The sequence below is a fragment of the Annulohypoxylon truncatum genome (genome assembly GCF_022578515.1).
Source record: "Annulohypoxylon truncatum strain CBS 140777 unplaced genomic scaffold F4807scaffold_5, whole genome shotgun sequence".
NCBI classification, from domain to species: Eukaryota; Fungi; Ascomycota; class Sordariomycetes; order Xylariales; family Hypoxylaceae; genus Annulohypoxylon; species Annulohypoxylon truncatum.
The window spans coordinates 377,118-396,559 of record NW_025953791.1 but is presented as its reverse complement, the minus strand read 5'-3'; the positions used below and the strand labels follow the sequence as shown (position 1 = coordinate 396,559).

At 47.0% G+C, this 19,442-nt stretch overlaps 2 protein-coding genes and 2 non-coding genes across 4 annotated transcripts; 1 reads left to right on the top strand and 3 right to left on the bottom strand.

The window, feature by feature from the left end:
* The first annotated feature begins 1,109 nt into the window (after positions 1-1,109).
* On the top strand, positions 1,110-1,210 carry F4807DRAFT_t31. The gene has a single exon. It is a non-coding gene; the product is annotated as a tRNA-Ile (tRNA).
* A 434-nt stretch (positions 1,211-1,644) lies between these two features.
* Positions 1,645-1,740, bottom strand: F4807DRAFT_t27. Its single transcript has one exon. It is a non-coding gene; the product is annotated as a tRNA-Val (tRNA).
* A 748-nt stretch (positions 1,741-2,488) lies between these two features.
* On the bottom strand, positions 2,489-6,873 carry F4807DRAFT_412237 (bromodomain and PHD finger-containing protein). Its single transcript, XM_047996772.1, has 3 exons — positions 5,171-6,873; positions 4,089-5,116; positions 2,489-4,035 (listed from the first exon to the last, which is right to left on the bottom strand). Exons 1-3 carry the CDS (start codon positions 6,611-6,613, stop codon positions 2,955-2,957), a joined length of 3,552 nt encoding a protein of 1,183 aa, XP_047857481.1. The 5' UTR covers positions 6,614-6,873; the 3' UTR covers positions 2,489-2,954.
* A 4,548-nt stretch (positions 6,874-11,421) lies between these two features.
* Positions 11,422-14,040, bottom strand: F4807DRAFT_450097 (uncharacterized protein; the record flags this gene model as incomplete). Its single annotated transcript, XM_048000091.1, has 2 exons — positions 11,422-13,953; positions 14,008-14,040. The coding sequence occupies 2 exons, from the start codon at positions 14,038-14,040 to the stop codon at positions 11,422-11,424; spliced, it is 2,565 nt and encodes an 854-aa protein (XP_047857480.1).
* Positions 14,041-19,442: the final 5,402 nt, after the last annotated feature.

Below are 19,442 nucleotides of genomic sequence, written 5' to 3'. Positions count from 1 at the left end.
CCTATATCTACTCGAGGAGCAGGTACCGTATGGGAACCAGTAGAGCGGCCAAATCACTATCATAGGTGCTAGTGCTAATAAGAAACAATATGATTGAATTTTCAAGGGCTTTGACAATCAGCACATGAAGGGACTATGTGACATGAGTTAGGGTTTAATGGTATCTTGGAGAGAAGTGTCCGTACAGTACGTCAGTGAGGATTTCCAAAGGACGATTTTAAGGATTCTCCGACTCTTTTGGGAGCAGTATTGTCGGGCCAATCCCAATAATAACGGATGTAGGAGAGAGACACATACCTACCTAAACTTCTATTAGTCACCAAGGGGGAAGCATCAACATACTTAAGCCTTGCGATGGGCAGCGTTTTCCCTAATTGATTGGAAATATTTCTTTATTATTAGGTCAATCGTCGCATTGAAGTATGCAGTAGGCTTCTCTAGTTTCTCTTGCTTGTTTTAGTTTTAGATAATACTTCATCGAGGCCCTGTTAACTTGCCTAGATTATGCGCCTACAGCCTCTCCCTTAGTGGACATAATACTAGGTTCGTTTATAATACCCGACTATCTAAGATGAAATTTACTGTATGTACCTATTCACATATATATTTTACATTTCGAGTGAATGTTAATGCGTGCCTCCTATTGTCTATGAAACATGTACAAACGAAAGTGCCCATTACCTATGTCGATGTAGCCCCCTAGGCGGTGACCCCTTTCTTTCATGGAGCTTCCGTGATAGATATTCTTCCACCACCTATCTCTCGGAGGTAGGAGTTATTCTCTGATAGGTTCTCAAGGGGTTACAGAAAGAATGAAAAGGCCTTCTAATAACCACGAAGTCCCGCCTTTCTACCTCAATTCTGAAACTCACAGCAGAGGCAAAGTTAGCGAGCAATCATTGGAAAATGCTGCTCTAGCTTGCCATTTAACATCATGAACCGTCATTCCAAGCAAACATCCACCTCTATTCTTGTATGAAAGATGCTTAAGGGAGGGGGAGGTAGGCAAATGACTTAATTCAATCACCATCTACTCCCATAGGTATCGTAGTTATAGGTGGCTATACACTGCGTAGCTCACCTACAAGGCGTACCGCATCGCCTATGAGGGTCCCATAGCTCGATTGGTTAGAGCGTCGTACTAATATTATCATTTATAGGAGATATTGTGTAAATGCGAAGGTTGAGAGTTCAATCCTCTCCGGGATCATGATTCTTATTTTTGCTTTTTCGTCTCACCATATATCCTAGAGAACAGTTACTGTTACCAAATTGTGGTCCATAGTATTATATCTATATAGGTATGTATTAATTGCTAAAGGTAGGGGTGATATATTCTGCTTCCCGTCCAACTCTTAATGGGGGTCTAACCTGCTTTATGCAAACCCGGTATCATACCCGATATATGAGACAGAAGTTAAGAGGTTACGAAGTAATATGTAGTTGCTGCTACTTCCATCTCATCAACTTGTGAGGGTACACTTGATGTGCTCCTCATAGAATATCTCTTACATCTCCCTTCTGTTCCCTTGTAAATATACCTATCATGCTATTCGCCGAACGTAACCAGCCTTATTAAATTATAGAATTACTACGTCTCTCAATTCCCAAACAACATTCTACATACATAGGCAAGAAAAAAATTGGTCACGCCGTGGATCGAACACGGAACCTTCTCGGGACTTACAGAAGTAAGAGTCCACTGTAAACGAGAAATCATAGCCTTTAGACCACGAGACCTTTGTACCGCTCCAGATATACGGCACTACACCGGGAGATGCAAAAAACTTCCTAATAATAGTTTATAGCTTATGTACCTACGAGTACAGATAGGATGATTGCAAACTTTAGCTCTGGCCAAAATATTCACACTGGCACCTTAAGGAAGGAACTACCTCTACCTAACTACCTGCCTACCTAGGTAGGTACCTCTTTCAAAGATGTGAAACACCTATTGGTCTAGGAACTCTGGGTAGGAACTCTAGGTATGTAGGAACTTACTTACCTTGGAGTGGATGTCTTTGAAGGCTCACACATAAAGCTGTGGTGTTAATGTAACTCTGTACAGAGGAAACGCCATTCACAGGTCGAAATCCTAGTCAATGTATATCCTTATTTACATGCGAGTCAAAAATAGGCTATTTGATAGGTAGATTCCTGACGGTCTGGTACTGGGAGCGATAAGTTTACATCACCATCTACGATATCTATTTGCCCACACCAGCTTGGATGACCCCTATTAAACGCTCGTCTCGCATTGTCTGTATCTAGCATAACTTCCCTCCCCCGATCGATTTCGACTTGTAGCCGCGATGTAGCTTGAGCCCACGTAGCGTGACTGGGTCGTCACTGGTTCTTACAGCACCTGCTAGGTTGTAGCCATTTTTGTATGGAAACCACTTACGCCTACGAGTAAAGCATGCATTCACTTGCTAAGCCACCTCATCTAGTCACATCACTCCTAGTTACTTCGAGATAAAAACTCCCATGAATAAGGAACCGATTGTTAAGAATCTAGGAACTTGAACTAAGTCTCTTAGAAGGGCTCCTCTCACAACACACATAGTAAAAGCCGCCGTAATGAACTAAGCGACGAGCCCGGAAGAACCTCAGATAAGAGTGACCATACGCACGCACGCACACCGATAACCCGACCGTTTCCCTTACGCCTTTCATACCTAGCAAATAGCCTCTCAATTAACAAGACTTGCAAGTCTGGTGAAAAGTCGCGCCGACTCCTTCTAACTCCGAAGTATATAGCCATTCGACCTCCCTAGAACCCGTCTCGTGAATTGTGCTGCGTAAAAAACAATAGCCGATAGAATAAACTTGAGCGAACCCGGCCTGAGCCGGTTCTTGAGTCTGTAAGTACAGTATATGGGAGGATTAAAAAAAAAGTCAGAAAGTGCGAATTAGAGTACGATTTATGAATACATTATTAAGAGCCCTCCGCATTACCGTCTTCTAGCAGGCGCCTTACGTTTCCTTGCTTTAGTCGTCGTCTTCTTCGTAGGACTGACGATTCCGGTAGGGGCTGGCTCTGCCGTCTCGGTGGTGTTTGCCGGAGATGCCGTGATACTATCCTCGTTGATCTCGACGCCGAGGCCCTTCAGCTCATCTTCATCAATCTCGGAGAGCTCCTCGCTAAGGCTGCGGACAGCATCTCTTCCCTGCCACTGCTCCTGAATAGCGGAGGTGCCCTCGGGTTCGAAGTCATGTAGATACCACACAACTCCGCCATCAGTGAGCGGATCGGTGGGTTGGTGTCCTAAACTCCCGTTGGATTGAGGAGGTGTAGGAGGCGCGGGTTGCAATGAAGGCGCTGCGCCCACATAACCATTTGTCGCTGGTGGAGTGTCTATCGCTTGTGCGCCATCAACTGACAGTGCTTCTGGTTTGCTTTCGGTTACTGGCGCTTCTCGAAAAGACAAGGTTTTGGTGGTCGATTCAACGCCATCCATCTCGTCTCCATCCAAGCCAGATGTGTTGACTTCGATATTGCCATTACCACCTGCAATACTCATTCCAGTCATAGGCACATCCCCCGAGGTTTCCCCAATGGCAGCAGGACCGTCCGCTTCGCCGCCAACAGTGATCTCTGGGGCCGACGAATCAACCATGATAACATCTCTACTTCGCTCAGATTCCCCGCTGCCCTGATTAAGGAATTGCTGCCGTAATTCTAGGCTAGCTTCCATCATGGACTCTAGTTCTTGTCGCATCGTTTCAAATGACTTGTGGGCTGCTTCTGACTCGAGACGAAGTGCCGTCTCCAGCTGTGGTTGAATCGACTTAAGAATTCTTTTACCCAGCTTCTTCCGATCTCGAAAATCAGAAAAGTCAGACTTGGACACGGTTGGGACGATAAGACCAGTTTTCTGTTGTGACTCAGACTGAGGCTTAGGTTCAGTGTTGATCCCGACATTGATTACCTCGCAGAGGTCATGAGTAAAAGTCAAGGTCGTAGTGTAGAATCGTTCATCTATTCGGTTGGAAAGCTTCAGAAGGCCTTCGTGGAAAAGGTTCTTATCTAGCCTAATGATATAGTTAGCATCGTGATAACTATTGCCGCCTTCTCGTCGACTTACGCAATAGCTTTCTCCACGATAGGAGGAAGCATCTTATGAACAGGAAAGTAGCACGTATCGACGAATTCTTGTTCCATCTCTGCAGCTTCGAGTTTGCTCTGCTCTCTCCGGACTATTGACTCCGATAGGGCCTTGAGCTGCTCTAGATCCTCGATGAGGGTATGTGCAAATTCGATTCGTCTTGACAGCCGAGCCTTACCGGAAGGACCCATGGCTGCGAAGTTACGTCGAGTGAGCTCCATAGAAGAAAATGATTCCATTTGCAGCTGTAAGCGCTTGAGTAGTGCAGCACCACGACGCATCTCACGCTTCAACGTCCAATAGCGACAAGCATCGCTCGCGAATTCCTTACGCTTAAGGAAGTTGAAGCGCTGCAGAGAAGCTTCAACATTCTCGAAAACGGCCTGGGGTATCACAGGAGCTCCGGACGGTAGCTTCCATATTGATTTTCCAGCCTGTCCTTTCTTATCCCCAAGGACGGCTGAAAGTTTAGCCCCGGTCATTTGGGATTCGTCCGGTGGATGTTCAGTTATCGCATTCCGGTGCGACGCCGCAATAGTCATGGCTTTGGCCTGACTATTAGCCCATATGCGATCCTTCATCGTCTTCTTGTAGAACTTCTTGGCCCTCTTAGTAGCCCGAACTACGTCGTTTTCCTTGGCATATTCGGAAGGACAATGTTTATCGCAAAGCGCTTTCAGATTCGTGCTCCCATCAAGAACATCCAAAGCTCCCGAGCTATTCTTCATTTTCAGGAACAGACGGGCTCGTCGGGCACATGTCACATGGAAGGCCTGATAGCATACTTTGTTACCACATTGTATGCAGGCACCCATCTGCTGGTTGCAGATGTAACAGGTTAACTTCCAGCGGCTCTTCGGGACCTTATCCACGTCCATGACCGGCTCCATAAAGGTGTGGTTGCCCAATGTCACCTCTGGAATCCACATGGCGCAGAGCAAATGTGCCCATTTCGAGGAATTCGTCTGTTTGAAAGCACCATCAGAGTTGGGGCAGAAAATGCAAGTCTGGGTGATGTTAGCACGGGGGTTCTCGAATAGAGCGGGACTAGAGGAACTGACCGGGATACCACGGCCAATAAGCTGGCACTTCCGACAAAGCCATTGACCCTCCGGAATAAATGGAACTCCATAGCACTCTTGGTGGACCGCAAGATCACATCCGTCACAAAACACAATTGCGTTCGTGTTCTCGCAATCTCCATCGTCGCAAATTGCGCACTTGCTATCCTGTTCTTCGCCCGCTTGCGGCTCGCCATTAACAGCCGCAGCTGAACTAGATCGAGGTCGATGAGTCTGTGGCGGTTTTGGATTGGGCTTTGGAATTCTCTTTTCCAACGCGTGCCACTCCTTCTCAATCTTCGTGATGGTGATCTCGAAAACCTCACGAGTGACCGGATTCCAGCCCTGCGACTTTCTATGCGTATTATACGCCTCTAGCCACATATCATCTTGTTCATCCATGTCATATTCGACGCGGCCTAAACTGTTAGTTGGCTGAGGCATCGGCTCCGCATCGATTTTGACAATAGCGGCCTGATCCGCTTCATCTTCGATGTTTGCATCACTCGCCTTGATCAATTTCCTATCCGGTCGAATGAAGTTATCGCTCTCTTGGTATCCGACATTCATCATTGCCTTGTCGACATATCGAGCCTGACCGAACGTCTTGCTCTCAAAAAGCAATATGCGGTCCGTTTTCCGATACGACGGCTGCTTAAGATCGAGTTTCTCCTTGTTATTCTGACCGTGGATGGGAAGCGGGGTTGGTGTATTTGGGGGAATCTGTTGATCCCCACGGATGGCGTATAGGGACTCTCCTCGTGGTAGTCGACCACCACGTCGTCTTGGAGTTGTAGATGGGGCACTTGGAGTTACAGCAGTGTTGACCGTGGCATTGGGTGCACTCAAGAGAGAAGCAGCCGCGGCATTGGGATCCTTCGACGGAGTACCAACATCGTTATTATCCATGCCAGTTATCTTAGCTGATGGTGTCTCTGGAACTGGCTTGGCGGTTCCATCGACATCTTCGGCATGAAACATCATGAAAGTGCCATCTATATCAAGGTTCGGGTGGAATTCTTCCCACCCGCGCTCTTCTCTGGGTTTGTATCCCTCGCTCTGTACGACGGCAGCTACTGCGGCTGCAGAACTAATCTGCATCTCGTCGTCTGGCTGAATTCGGGTTGTGTGCCGGGTTCGGGTGCTTCGTTCGCGCCTGGGGTAGATAGCGGGGGATGCCGCACCGTTCTGAGAACTGTGGCGCGCTCTCGAGCGGCTAGTCGTCGCGATGGCTGAATCACCATTTTCGTTGCCTGCCTGATCAGCGAATCGACTGGCACTTCCAGGACCATTAGTCGTATATCGTCGTCGCTTCGAGGGCGGCTCAGTGGCGGCTACGATGCTGCCGTCTCGGACGCGTCGCACAGTGTTAATAGAACCTTTCGGTCGGCCGCGCGGGCGTGAGAGGGCAGATTGCCTTGGTGTCCTCGGGCTAGGCGCCATCGTTCCTCGGGTATTCGGATGATTTATAGAGTGAATAATATGGTGATAAGGTGGCCCTAATCAGCGCGTCGCAAGTAGCAGGCGAGGGGGATTATCATGCGGATCAAGTCGGCAAACAGGCATTTGAGAAGTATCACTCCGATATGGCAAATGGTTCGCAAAAACACTGGGAAGATCGGGGTGCTTTTTGCTCGACGAAAATTATCGTTTTCTACAGTCGAGGTTGAGGAGAAGTGGTTGAGAAAGGTCGAAAAGTAGTCAGGACGCGCTGTTGAAGTCGGCTGGAGAAGTCGGCCCTAGCCCCTAAAAGGAAAAGTTTAACGCGCCACAATTACATAAGCGTAAGATAGCCCCTCCCCACCCCGGACCATTCTTAGTCGTAACATCCCCGAATGTTTGGATCGGCCAGTAATATTGCGTATGTGGTCTCCACTTTTATCACTGTTCGCTCAGATGGGTCTATGTCATGTGCGCTTTCAATCTTTGAAATATATTTAACCATCGCAAACCACACCTACCGTTGCGATGACTCGACCTGTAAGGTACAAATACCTAAGAAGAATGACTCATATATGTTGATATTTTTAAATATCTGTTTTCCACTATCAATCTTCTTATCAATTGGGTCATGAAATTGTTTGCGAAAGGAACAGGAGATCTGCTACTGTTCGACAAAATAACTAGTCAGGCATTGTCCTCCTCGAGAAGACATCTACAATTCTGCGCACCAATCAGACACAGACACACATTCCAAAAAGGGGTGGGGTCTCACACATTGGCCCATCAGACCAAGGGGTAGCTTTCTATTTCTAGATTCTAGATTCAGCCCTACCGGGCGAACACCGAGTTTACCAAGTCATAGCCAATCTGCTAATTCGGTAGCGCCCTTGTTTCCAAATGCTGTTCCTGACGATCTAGACCTTTCCCCCATCAAACATTTCGCAAATGCCGTCATACCGGGTCTGCATGCATTCCCATACCCCTTCGTGGTAGCTTGGCCCCTTTCGTCATCCTAAGCAATCGCGCCATCAAACCAATCCAACCTGCGCTTCAGCCCAGCCCTTGGTGCTTACCTATATGGCAAGATCGCAATGGTTGAGTGCCTATATGAGATCTATCTTGAGCCTTAGGCGGTCGATCTTGACTATACTGACCAGATTTCGCTTATTGGTCAACTCAATCTAATTACCTAGGAAATCAATCCTTTGGATTGCTCTAGTGGGAATTGTTTTTCGAGATCCCGCTAACTCACTAGTCTATAGAAGTGATTAATATTGCCTTTTGCTTTCTAGGAACCCATTGGGTCCGCAAACCGAGATGCGCTCCGTTGGGCAGAATATCGGCCTCGAGACCGGCGGCTACGTTGGGCTTACGGCCCACGCCGCATGCTACCTGCTATATGAGGTCACGATGCATACTCATCTCTCGTCCTTGTTAATCATCAAGGATTCGCTGCATTTTATTCTCAAAACTTCTGGTTAAGGAGTTATGCTGATTATATTTGCCCAAATTTTCATGTACCGTGCAATAGGGCGAATGTTTAATGAAACTCATTTTTGGACATATATCATCGAGACCAGCGTGTTTAAGAAGTTTGGGTCTTTCCCACCGACAGCGACAACGATTTCTTATGATAGAGTTTTGCATTGGTGCGAGAGAAGCTGCACGGAAAGGCAGTTCAGGATCTGCGAAAATATCCCCCTTTACACAGCTTCCGATTTTTTTTCTCATCCTACTCGACAAGACGGCATCCTATACATACAGCGCGCATGTGATCACTGTCCATAAAATTATATTATATAATATTATCATATTACGATGTGCTTAGGCTTTCTTTCAGGGTCATAAGAATTATTGTAGGTATCTGGTTGGTATAAAAAATTTGCTACGACGGTCTTGTCGAAGCGATCCCGCGACAATCCCAAATGTGGAGTCCTCAAAAGTTCCTCTTAGACCTAGGGTCTATCCTGTTTGCGTCTAATCAGATTCTGCGTATAACATCTTCCTTCCTTTTATTGTTAATATATGTACGTAAGTGTTGCTACATTTAAGTGCTATGCATAATTTTACTGACTTTGCAGAGAGCATCTGGATGCTTACCTTCTCACGCCCGACCGATGAGATAGGCGACTCGGTAAAAAGCGAAGAGCCATGTGTTGTCACTCGCGGAGCTTGGGGAGCAAATTAGTTGCGTCTAAAGGAAATTCTCTTCGCCGATTCCCCTCAAATCAATTTCCATGAAGAAACCAGTCATAAGGGGCTGTTGTCACGGGACAGCTTCTCTGGTGGTGCACTTCTCCAAGCCGACTACTTATAAACGAACCGACGCCGAGTACTTGTTATGATCGCCGAAACCCGAGTCGTCGTTGTACGTTATCCAGGTCGCATCAGCTTACGAAGCCCCTGGGGACCTGGTAAATAATAGATCTAGGATTAAAGAATAGTTCAACCTTAGGAATAAGTAAGTAGTTGAATAATATGTCCATCATCTCATCGCACAAAGCCAAGTTATAATGGATGTTGTAAACCACATATTTGTGGTCAGCTTTTAGCCCGTTAGCTTCCTACCACCATTACCATAAGCCGATATGATATGGTCTATGTACACGGCTTTTCCACGATGAGATTGGGTGCCAAGCATATGACTGGGGAAACCGACGATCAATAGACCTACTTACAAGTGTCGTCAAAGCTATACATGTCTACTTCTAGGAGGATGGCTTCATTATAATCACGTATCCGTCCTATCGGAACCATCACACACTGGGTGCACGTCGCACGGGGCTCAGCGGGCATATCTTACCCCTTCACTATGATGAGCTTAGATGCTTCATGCTAGATAACTGGACTGGATCAAAATTAGATCTGATAAAAACTTCCACAATTCTTGTTTTAAAGGGGACATCTCGCGCAACAAGTACCTTTCTACCTCGCAACATGACGAACCCGAAGTACCTACGCCATACTATTTGGACTAATCTCAGCAGCCTTCATCATTGGACGCAGTTGTCCCTCGAGACACTATTATTAAGGCCGTCACAGAAACAAGGAATGTCTTCGTATATATAAAGCTTTAGTTTACTCCCCTATTGAATGCGGACTTTTAAATGCGTGGCGTTGGACATAAGCTTGCATGGTTAGATGAACAGGATCCGTACATCTATCACATTTTACATATGTACTTCTGAGTTTAATCAGCGGAAATTCATAACATGTCGACCTCATATACGACGGTTAGGCGGCTCCATATGCTGCACAGGTACCCACGGCGTCTTAGGTCTCCCTCGCTCCCCTAGCGGGGCTAGATATCTCAATCAACTAGCCTCAAGGTCTTCCTCTTTGCTGCCTGACATATTCGTAGGAGATTCAATTCGAGTACTCTGGCATGATCTTCCTGGGGGTCAAATGTGCGACTTATTTGTGGTGCTGTTGTTTTATACCATTAACCCTCAAGTTCACCACTAGAGGCGCAGACATATTCGGAGCAACTTGTAAATATGTGACAGTACTCTAGGGTCCTTGAAATTTAATGATAATCCAGTGTGGCACATGTTGCGAGTAGTGAGCTGCCGTGTCAAGACACTTGAGCAACGAAGCCTGGCGGCGCAGCAACAGTGGACTCACATTACGTTGCTTACCCCGGGAAGCATCGCTAGTTACCTACGATGAGCATCTATACAATGTCGCAGGATCTTGGGTACCTAGCAGCCTCACACACAGTCACCGTACGTACATGGGTGTGCGTGGCAAAGAATTGATACCTACCCCTAACTACCTGCTCGCAGGCCCCAATACTCTACATGCTATGTTATTGCGCTGCGGCCACCTTATAACTATCTTACCTATTCATCAAATCGGTAGGTAGCTTACCCATATTTCTTATGACCACGTCCGATAAGATGTGGTGTGGGCATTCGCTGGATACATAGGTATGTAATAATGAATCCCTACGAGATTCCAATTTTAGGACATTACAGTACCGATTGCAAACTACGCATGGAGAAATATAACCGATAACCAACTTGGAACATACGTCACAGTAACAGTCACAATGCAAGTTGTAGAGATAGTATCTTCAGGAAGACAGCCGGGAAAAGCACGTTTTTTCATTAACCATCCCCATCCGCTCCACCCCTCCCTTTATCATGAACCGCCACCCCCCGGTTTTCGAAATGCAGAAACGGACGCGCACTCCCATGCCGAGAGACCCCACCACGATGAGAGAGGAGCCAGAGAAGGGGGAAAAGAGGATGAAGAGGAAGAGTCCAGGAAAAATATGAACAACGAAAAACCCTCCTCAGCCGATGGGATCCGGCTTCTCTTAACCTCGAAACGCCTACCAAAAAATGAACCATCAAGAATCGCGGACAGGGATATAAAGAGGAGAAAAACAAGCCATATCATAAAACCATGCTCTTAATCCATTCCAATCTCAGGCGTTCGGTCTAAAGGTTTACTCGATCTGAAATATCTTTCTTTACAAGTGAACCTGCGTCCCTCTTCCTATGCATCGACGGAACTCATAAAAGAGTATCCTCTCCACCGCCCCCGCGGTATCGAGGAAACATTGAAAAACAACCTAAGCTGCGGTGGTATCACAGACCTGATCAATGCAAAAGACCATGAATTCCTTCCGTTGAACGCCGAAACGCTATGCTCCGTAAGACATCAGGCATGACTAAACTGACACCCTGCAATGGGTAATGGTATATCGAAAACCACAGCGACGATAGGGGTATGTGATAATGCCAAAGAAGGCTGCTTCTAAGGCGGAAAGAAAAGTACGACTATTCATACGAATGTTCTGGTCAGCACATAGAGCCAGCGCTAGGAATTGCCTGAGCACTCGGAGTACGTGTAACAGGGCTGGGCCGTATCGTTGAGGTGGGACTAAAGTCTCCGGGAACGTATGTCGGACGAGATGACTCCCAGCTCTCCTCGTTAAGGACGCTCAGATAACCATTGCCAACCTTGTTTCGTAGCTCTTCAATTTTTTGTCGGTAGATTTCGCCACCGACATTCCAATCTTGAGCTTCCTTCCACATATCCGGTGTCTCTGGATTAATGAAGGACACCGGAGGCTGCAAGACAGCACTAGTATTAATACGCGGCACCTCTGGTGGGTCGGAAGTGCGGTTAGGCTTTGTATCGGAGAGCGCCCTGACAGGTACGTCCCGTGTCTCTGGAGGCTGAGAGACACGGTAACTATTTTCCGACTCAATTACTGTTGGGGAGGGTTCAGGAACAACAGTCTTATCGACGCTGGCTGTTTGGTGTTGGGTATCTCCAACTCGATCGTTAGTAGCAAGATCAACTATCCTACGTTTTGGGGTACGTCGACGTCGTGTGGATGTTGTGTTGATCTCGCTAGCGACTGCCTTAGGGGTAGGACGTGATGGTCTCTCCTTGCGCAGGACTGCAGGCTCTCTTGGAGTCTCATGGATGATAGCTGGCTTGCTCACATCTACCGCGGGCATTTCCGGGACGAGAGGCTTCACTACAGGGACAGCGGCGGGTACAGCAACGCGGTCTACGAGATACCTCCTTTCAGACATGGACGGTCCAGAACCATCAATGACTATATCTTCTGTATACCCAGGGGTCTTGCGGAAAAGATTGAAGATGGTGATTCTGTAGTCTCGATGAGACCGAGTAAAGGGATTGCCTTCGACATATATTTCGTGAATATCTGGAATTCCGGTTAGGCGAGCGAGCTCCATTGGATCAGTCAGACGGTTATCTCTTAGGTCTAATCTTTCAAGCGGATAGAGCTTTTCGATCCCCGCGATCGATTGGAGGCGGTTGGCTCGGAGGTTTAAGGCACTGATAGCTGGTAGAGGATTGCGAAGCAGGGAGTGGAGAGAATCTATCATGCAGTGTGAGAGGTTCAGAGCACGGAGTGCGGTGAGAGTTGCTAGGCTATCAGGGATTTGCGTGAAGAGGTTTGTAGAAAGATCCAGGGAAGCTAGGGTGTTGGCCAAGGGAGAAAGGCTGGCCGCGGGTATTACTGTTAGAGAATTGTCTGCTAAGCTTAGATGTTTCAAAAATCGCCACTTGGAGGGCGGGATTATACCCATAGCCAGTAGGTTGGAAGCACTATTCCTCGGGTTATGCCACGAGTCGGATAAGCTTGATTGCGAACTACCGGATCCAGAACGCTTAACCTTATGAGAGCCTCTCGAAGTGGTCGTGTGGTTACGAGAAGTGGCGGGGCGGTTGGGAGAGTGACTCCTGGGTCGTGAGGATTTATTAGACCTTGGCTCGTCGGTTTCGATCCTAGAGACGGACGGGCGGCGGGAATCCTGAGCCGACGTACTTTCAGTCGATTCGGTGCTCATCGACCCTACAAGAATATCTGCAACTGAGTATCTACGCCCCGGGAGTTCCGGCGGTAGCATACTGCCAGACCCATGTGATCCCCCATAGGGGGCCGTAGGACTCCGTCTCGGATGGGATGCGCGCGAGTATGTACCGGTAGGCGATGATTGCGCCTTCGCAGAGCGACGTCGCCTTTTGTCCATATCATCTAATACAATATCAATCAATATATCGGCGGGATCTTCGATGTTGGCGCGCTTGAGGGTCAGAGATCTAATCTGGTCCGCCACCCGGTCCCAACCAAAGAACTGCCTGAAGTCGACACCGTTTACCTCCAATGACTGGAGGTTCTTAAAAACGTATAGTGGCACTGCCGAGTCAAAAGGGAATTCTTCATATCCTTTTATCAGCTTCGTCCGCCAGTCCGGTGCGAGTCGAAGGCATGGTATCTTAGTGAATGCTGAATAAAGGTACTTCATGTCCGCTTGAAGAGCAGCTTTTTGTCGTTCCATCCGAGCGGCAGATATGCTTGACCCTATTCCGAAGCCATTCCACAGGGCAGACATCCCTGAAACAACGCTTCGAATGCTGGATACGGAACGGATCGATATCGCATCGGAACTTCGACTCTTGGTATGCTGAGACGAACTCAAGAATGATACGTAGTTGGCCGCAGCCGAAGTATCATGTAGGTTTTCCAAACGTACTTTCATAGGCCCAACATGTATTCCCAACTCTTCGAAGCGAGACAACAAGTAGAATAGATGGTGCGGCGTAAGACTCAGCCTCGCTGATTTAATACTATTAGATGTTAAACTTAACGAGCCGAGTGATAAAGCAGCTGCGAGAGGGCCCGAGGCTGAGGCGGAGGTAGCAGGACGTTCCGGCAAAGCAGTCGGCGAATTCGGGACCTGTATCGAGGAAACACTTTGACTAGGGCCATGCCGAGGGCCAGGCGACCTTCGAAATTGTAAGGCGTTGGCCAGCGCCTTCTCGTGCGTTCGCACATAGACGGCCAGGCGCTTTTGAATATTAGCCCAGCATCTTGACAATTATACAACTGGATATCAGCATACCTTGATGTACAGCTCCCCGTCTTCTGAATCCATCTTTCCTTTTTATCGTTGGGGAGACATGGGGGTTAGTTTGAGGTAGGAATTTGTGATACAACTCGGTTTTTTATCTCGGAAGACTGCCGAAGGTCTCCTAAGATCTCGGGTCGTCCGATTCTTATATTTAGAAGAGGTCTTTGCGAAGAGCCTCTCTAGCCCAACAACTTTTTAGACTGTAGTGAGTAGTGTTAGTCCCGGTAGTTGAAACGTGAGTTTATTCTAAGCGTGCTAGTAGTCTATCTACAATGTCCGCGGGTCAGGCAGCTAACTGGCTGTGAAACAGGTGGTGTAGTGAAGAAGGAAATGCTAATGACTCGTAGGGGAAATTCAAGGTTATTGACTCGTTATCTCGATACCATATTTCCACGTGGAAACCAGCAAAGTGTAGTTAAGCCACTTTGACAGAACGAAGAGATTCGCGCATCGAGTCACGGAGAGAATAGCACGGCACGGATGAGTAAGTATACCAGAGGCCAAGATACCAAGGCAACTTCGGTCAAAAAGATGTGCGTCACAGTCCAGGCAAATACAAAGCAACATGATGTGGACAAGGCATCTTCGGGCAGGATATGTGTTCAAGAGAGGGCGGATGTAAAATGTAGGATGTAAGTAGGAAGGGAAATTGTATATGATAGTATACATACGTACCTCTTTATTATAAACATAAAATTCCCCCTCGAGACGAAAAATGAGGTCGTCTCAGGAATGTGTGAAAACACTATGATTATTATTATTAAAAGAGAGCAAGAAAGGGAGGATGTGATCCAAGTCTCTGGAGGGGAGTAATGAGATGAGACTGGAGACGAGAAAAAGAAGAGTCGATAGCTAACGGCAAAGCTATCTCCTAACCCTCGACTTTTTCGGCACTGCACCCAGGTTGAAGAGGGTGTCGAACAAAGTGCTAAAGGAGGGAGTAGGAAGTTTGGCGCGATGGTCGGGGAGATGTCAAGAGATATACCAAAATATTAAAATTGGTGGTCAATGGGGTACTGCTGGTACTACTGGTACATAGTACATGCTAGTGCACTGCGTGCTACTGGTGCTACAAGTAGCATCCATGCCCATGTATGGATGTACTTGACAATCGTGGATGTAGGCCAAAGAAACTACCCACTTGCCTCGCACCTTCCGTGCTTCTTCCTTGTAACTTTCTTGACTTACCAGCACTTTCACTTTCCCTACAAGTACCCACTCAGCCCACATGCAAAATGCCAAGCCCATTGCGCGCCCGTCCACAATTGGTATGGTGGGTAGCGACTGCTGGGGTGTTCTCGGTCAAGTGTGGATACCTTGTGTCCACCTGAACAAGCGAATTGGGGCAAAATTACGTGCTGGGTATAGGTACTCCTAGCTCTCTCACGGATGCTGCGCTATGAGAATCTTAGTGCGTGTTTCTAGCATCTCTAACATCTATCAGCGAGTGATACAGCGGCCTTGCCCACCAAATCACCCCACTATCTTTCTACAACCGTTCACAAACATTTGGAGAACGAAGTTCCGCAACTTCTCGTCGACCGGCGCGGCTCAGACAAGATTTGGCGCCAGTGTCAGATGGGCGTGGATTCATTTCACTTAATGCCCTTTTGACCAGTCAACAGGTCACACTTGATCTGATCAGCCTTTCAGCCAATGTGTGATGGCCAACCACAGCTTTTTTCTTCTCTCTTCTTCGGTCTTAATGTTGCCCGTTTGACAGCTGCATTACGCTTTACGGGGCGATGTCTGCATTAAGCTTGACTATTAATATTCTGCACGAAAAGGAGAAGACGATGGAAAATGTGAAGTCTGTACAATCAAAGTACCATTGACATTCCATACCCGTTCTTGCAATACATGAATTGCGACCTGAAATACAATCTCAATACAAGTTAGTTGCACCACAGCATCCGTCCTTCGCCGTTTGGTAGTTGAGGTAGCCTAACCGCGTACGGAATGTCCGTTCATTGATCGACCGAGCCAGGATATCGATCATCGCTACGAGACAATCATGCATGGCTTACATATGTATGGGATTCCTTTCCATAGGTATGCACCGATCAATCATTTTAAAGGAGTGCCTAGGAGTCCTCAAGGGGAATAAGGGGAAGAGACCTGCTCTTAATCCGAACAAATAATATTACTGCTCTAACAATTGTCCGAGTGCACTCAGCTCTCGTTGGCGATGATAGACGGTACTATGTAATAACTACTGTGTACTGTGCAAAACAAGCGTCGACAACACGAATGGCAGAATGGATACAATCACGAATGAAATGAGATCCATAGAAAGTTGCGGAATAAAGTCGTCGATGCCCAGCAACAAGAGCCAAAGCGTCAGAGCGTATCGACGAACCAGGGATGCGCCCCCATGCACCGAACATAGCCAGGTTAACCCAGGTGCTCGAGACTCCGTCAAGGGTATGGGTTCTAATTATTGGATACTCTAATTGGCCCCTGTCAATATCGTGGAAACTCTAACTTTTGGCATCAGTGACTTTGGTAGCACAGCGAATTTTTCGCACCTGTCGACGACAACTTCAATTCTAAGATGAGATATATTTCAATCTCATTTTGATTGACTTTGTTAGGACAAGGAAACAATAAACAAAATTTGACTCTTTTGAACAAAGACCACCTAATCGCAATATATCTACCACGGATCAATCTAGTCAATCAACTCTAAGTCTGCAGTCTGAATGTGCTTTTAACAGCCACTTTTACGCATTCAATCACTCCCCAATCATACATGCATATCATATCCAACAGGTCTCACATATACCTCCGTGACATGCAGTACAAGTAAAATTAGGTTATCCTTTCTAAAATTTCTAACCTATCGCACTCCATCGTGTTGCAGCCGTACCCCTTATATTTTTTATATATTATTTGTTTACTATGATACTGTGCTTTGTTTACTTTCTTTAACGAAGCGCCTCTCTCGGACATTAGACTTACTATACATACTACTTAGGTACATTGTGTATTATCAGGGTTGTCGGTCGCAACCTCTGCCCAAGGTCAGGGTGATATATTTGTTAGGTCAGCGCTCCGAATTCCTTTGGAGACCTTGAAACCCTTGGGCAACGTTAGGCGAGCTTAGGTAATAAAGTCCCTTAGGTAGATCCCTTAGTCCCTCCGAAGTGAATTTGCCCACTTTCAGATATCAGGGTCCTTTCATGGGACCCTTGTCATTCCTTCATCTCGCATCCTTCATATCTGATCGTCAAAAGCCCAACCCGTTTACTTCCGCTAGCCTTGGTACTGTACAAAGGAGAAGCATAGGCCATTTACTGTCTGTGCAACTTCTTAATCGCCTAAGAATATCCATGGATGCTTCGTGCTACGAGGCCATTCCGTTTCCGAACTTCTATCAACTCCTACATTATGTGTCTGAATAGCCTCACCTCCTTCCTAGGTATACTGACTCATATAAGTATATGGCACATACTCACCACTATGGCTAAGTCAAAATTTATCTGTGTATACATACTCTAGAATAACTTCATGTTGCTAGCAACTCATTTCTACTTCGAGGACCTCTTGACACTCATAAATTGGCATCAGGCTAGTTGTCCGCTGATCTTTAGTGTCGCTCCATATAATCTGCCCATTCACTCGCTCGCCCCCTTTACTCTCAACATTGCCAACAATACCCCCTCAGAGAATCACGTTGCCGCCGACGACCCGAGATGATCACTGTTCGCCTACATAGTATAGACGTCGTTTATAACAATGCCGTCAGATGATTGGCTGTCATCCAAGCCTTGCATTCTTCATATATCAAGCACCACCTAACTAAAGTAATAAGATTAGCTATCTATAGCTATCTATCCTACGCCAAAGTTGGCATGTCCAAGTATGAAGTACCTTCTAGATCCCGAGGACCCCTCTTTACCAAGCGTGCGCTCTCCCCGAGCTTGGGAAGCAATTATGTCATGGACTCCACCGGACTATAACCACGATCGCATCGTGAACCGCTCATAGGTGTGGTGGCTTAGTATAATGTCATTCTGCTTTCGAAACGACCCCGCGGCATGGCTTTCGGCCCCACTCACTTTACTCTCTATACTACCGTACTACGTACGATTACATACGAACATGATCACCACAAGATCACCACAAACGCGTGGCTGTTTTTTATGCATACGTTTCAGATAATGTGAATGACTTCCCGAGTGGCGTGCTCATCGTATGGACCGGTTGGTTGGTTTGTCTATCTCCCGTCGAATTTAAGGGCTGGGGATAATCGACGAGAGGGGTAAAGTCGGCGGGGGAGGCTTGATTGCTCGTTCGAAAGAAGAAAACTAGAACGATCCCCTTCCGTCTATCGACTTGCTCTCTCACGGTAATGATGTTCAGCAACCTCAGTCCCGAAGCGAGTGTTTAGTAATATGTCGTGCCGCTCCGCCTCTAGTGCGACATGACCTGATTCAGTCTGGGTAGAATAGGTAATCTCTACATGAGGGCAATCGATAGATCTTTTCTGTTTGGCATCAAGTATGATGTGCAGTTTGTATCCCTTCATCGACATCCTTGGATATGCTAGTTAATGTAGAGAACCCTGTTGGTGTGCCACAATCCGTGGGATGTGTGCTACCGACGACGACGGTTGTACTGTACTTCTAAGATTCCACACCTCCATCTTTAAAGACTACCTGAGTATAGATTATGGATGTCTCTCGGCAACTTCAATCATCCTTTTGAGAAGCGCTACAGAAAACCTAACGGATATCTCATGGTCACACCGCTTCACAACGTGCTCGTCTGTTTTCCTTGGAGGCGACAGCCAACTTTTTTTTTTCATATTCTTACTTGATGTCTCACACCGCTTTAGCTCGTAGCGCCGCCGCAATTCCTGGCGCTCGGGGGAGACCTTGCTGACGATAGGATCCCAACACTTATACGCCATACACTAATCAACATCTAGTTTCACGTGGGATAACGATTTGAGAATACGTGATAAGTGCACATTTCCAACTCGTCAGCCTCAGTTTTGATACCCTTCGTCATCACGGGTCTGGTGAGACGTTTAGTTCACCCTAAACGATACTAGTTCGACGACACTAGTTCTAGTAGAGCATCAAAAAGCCATGTTGTCTCTATCCTGCCTGCTGTCGCTAAATCGGGTGCACTGCAGGAACCTCAGTTCGGAGATGGATAAAAAAGAAAGTGCGAGAAGGCGGTGGACGACGCAATCGCTCTGCGCCTATCACAAGAACGGTATGGGCGACCTTAAAGATCTGAGAGGCTTGTCTGAGCAGTGTCTGGGGTTGGCAGCTAACAAGATAGTGCCGGCCAAGGCTAGGACTAGCTAGCCTTCTAATATGAGTACACCATCCAATGTCTTAATGCCGGAATCCCCAGAATGGTAACGTCCTTAATCAGACTGTTGTGTTACCATATTCAATACCACTGCACCT

Excerpts from the sequence above, each read along its gene's own strand:
- F4807DRAFT_412237 (XM_047996772.1), bottom strand. The coding sequence starts at position 6,613 with ATGGCGCCTAGCCCGAGGACACCAAGGCAATCTGCCCTCTCACGCCCG. Across the intron at positions 5,117-5,170 it reads TTATTGGCCGTGGTATCCCG|ACTTGCATTTTCTGCCCCAA; the intron begins GTCAGTTCCTCT and ends AACATCACCCAG. Across the intron at positions 4,036-4,088 it reads ATCGTGGAGAAAGCTATTGC|GCTAGATAAGAACCTTTTCC; the intron begins GTAAGTCGACGA and ends CTATATCATTAG.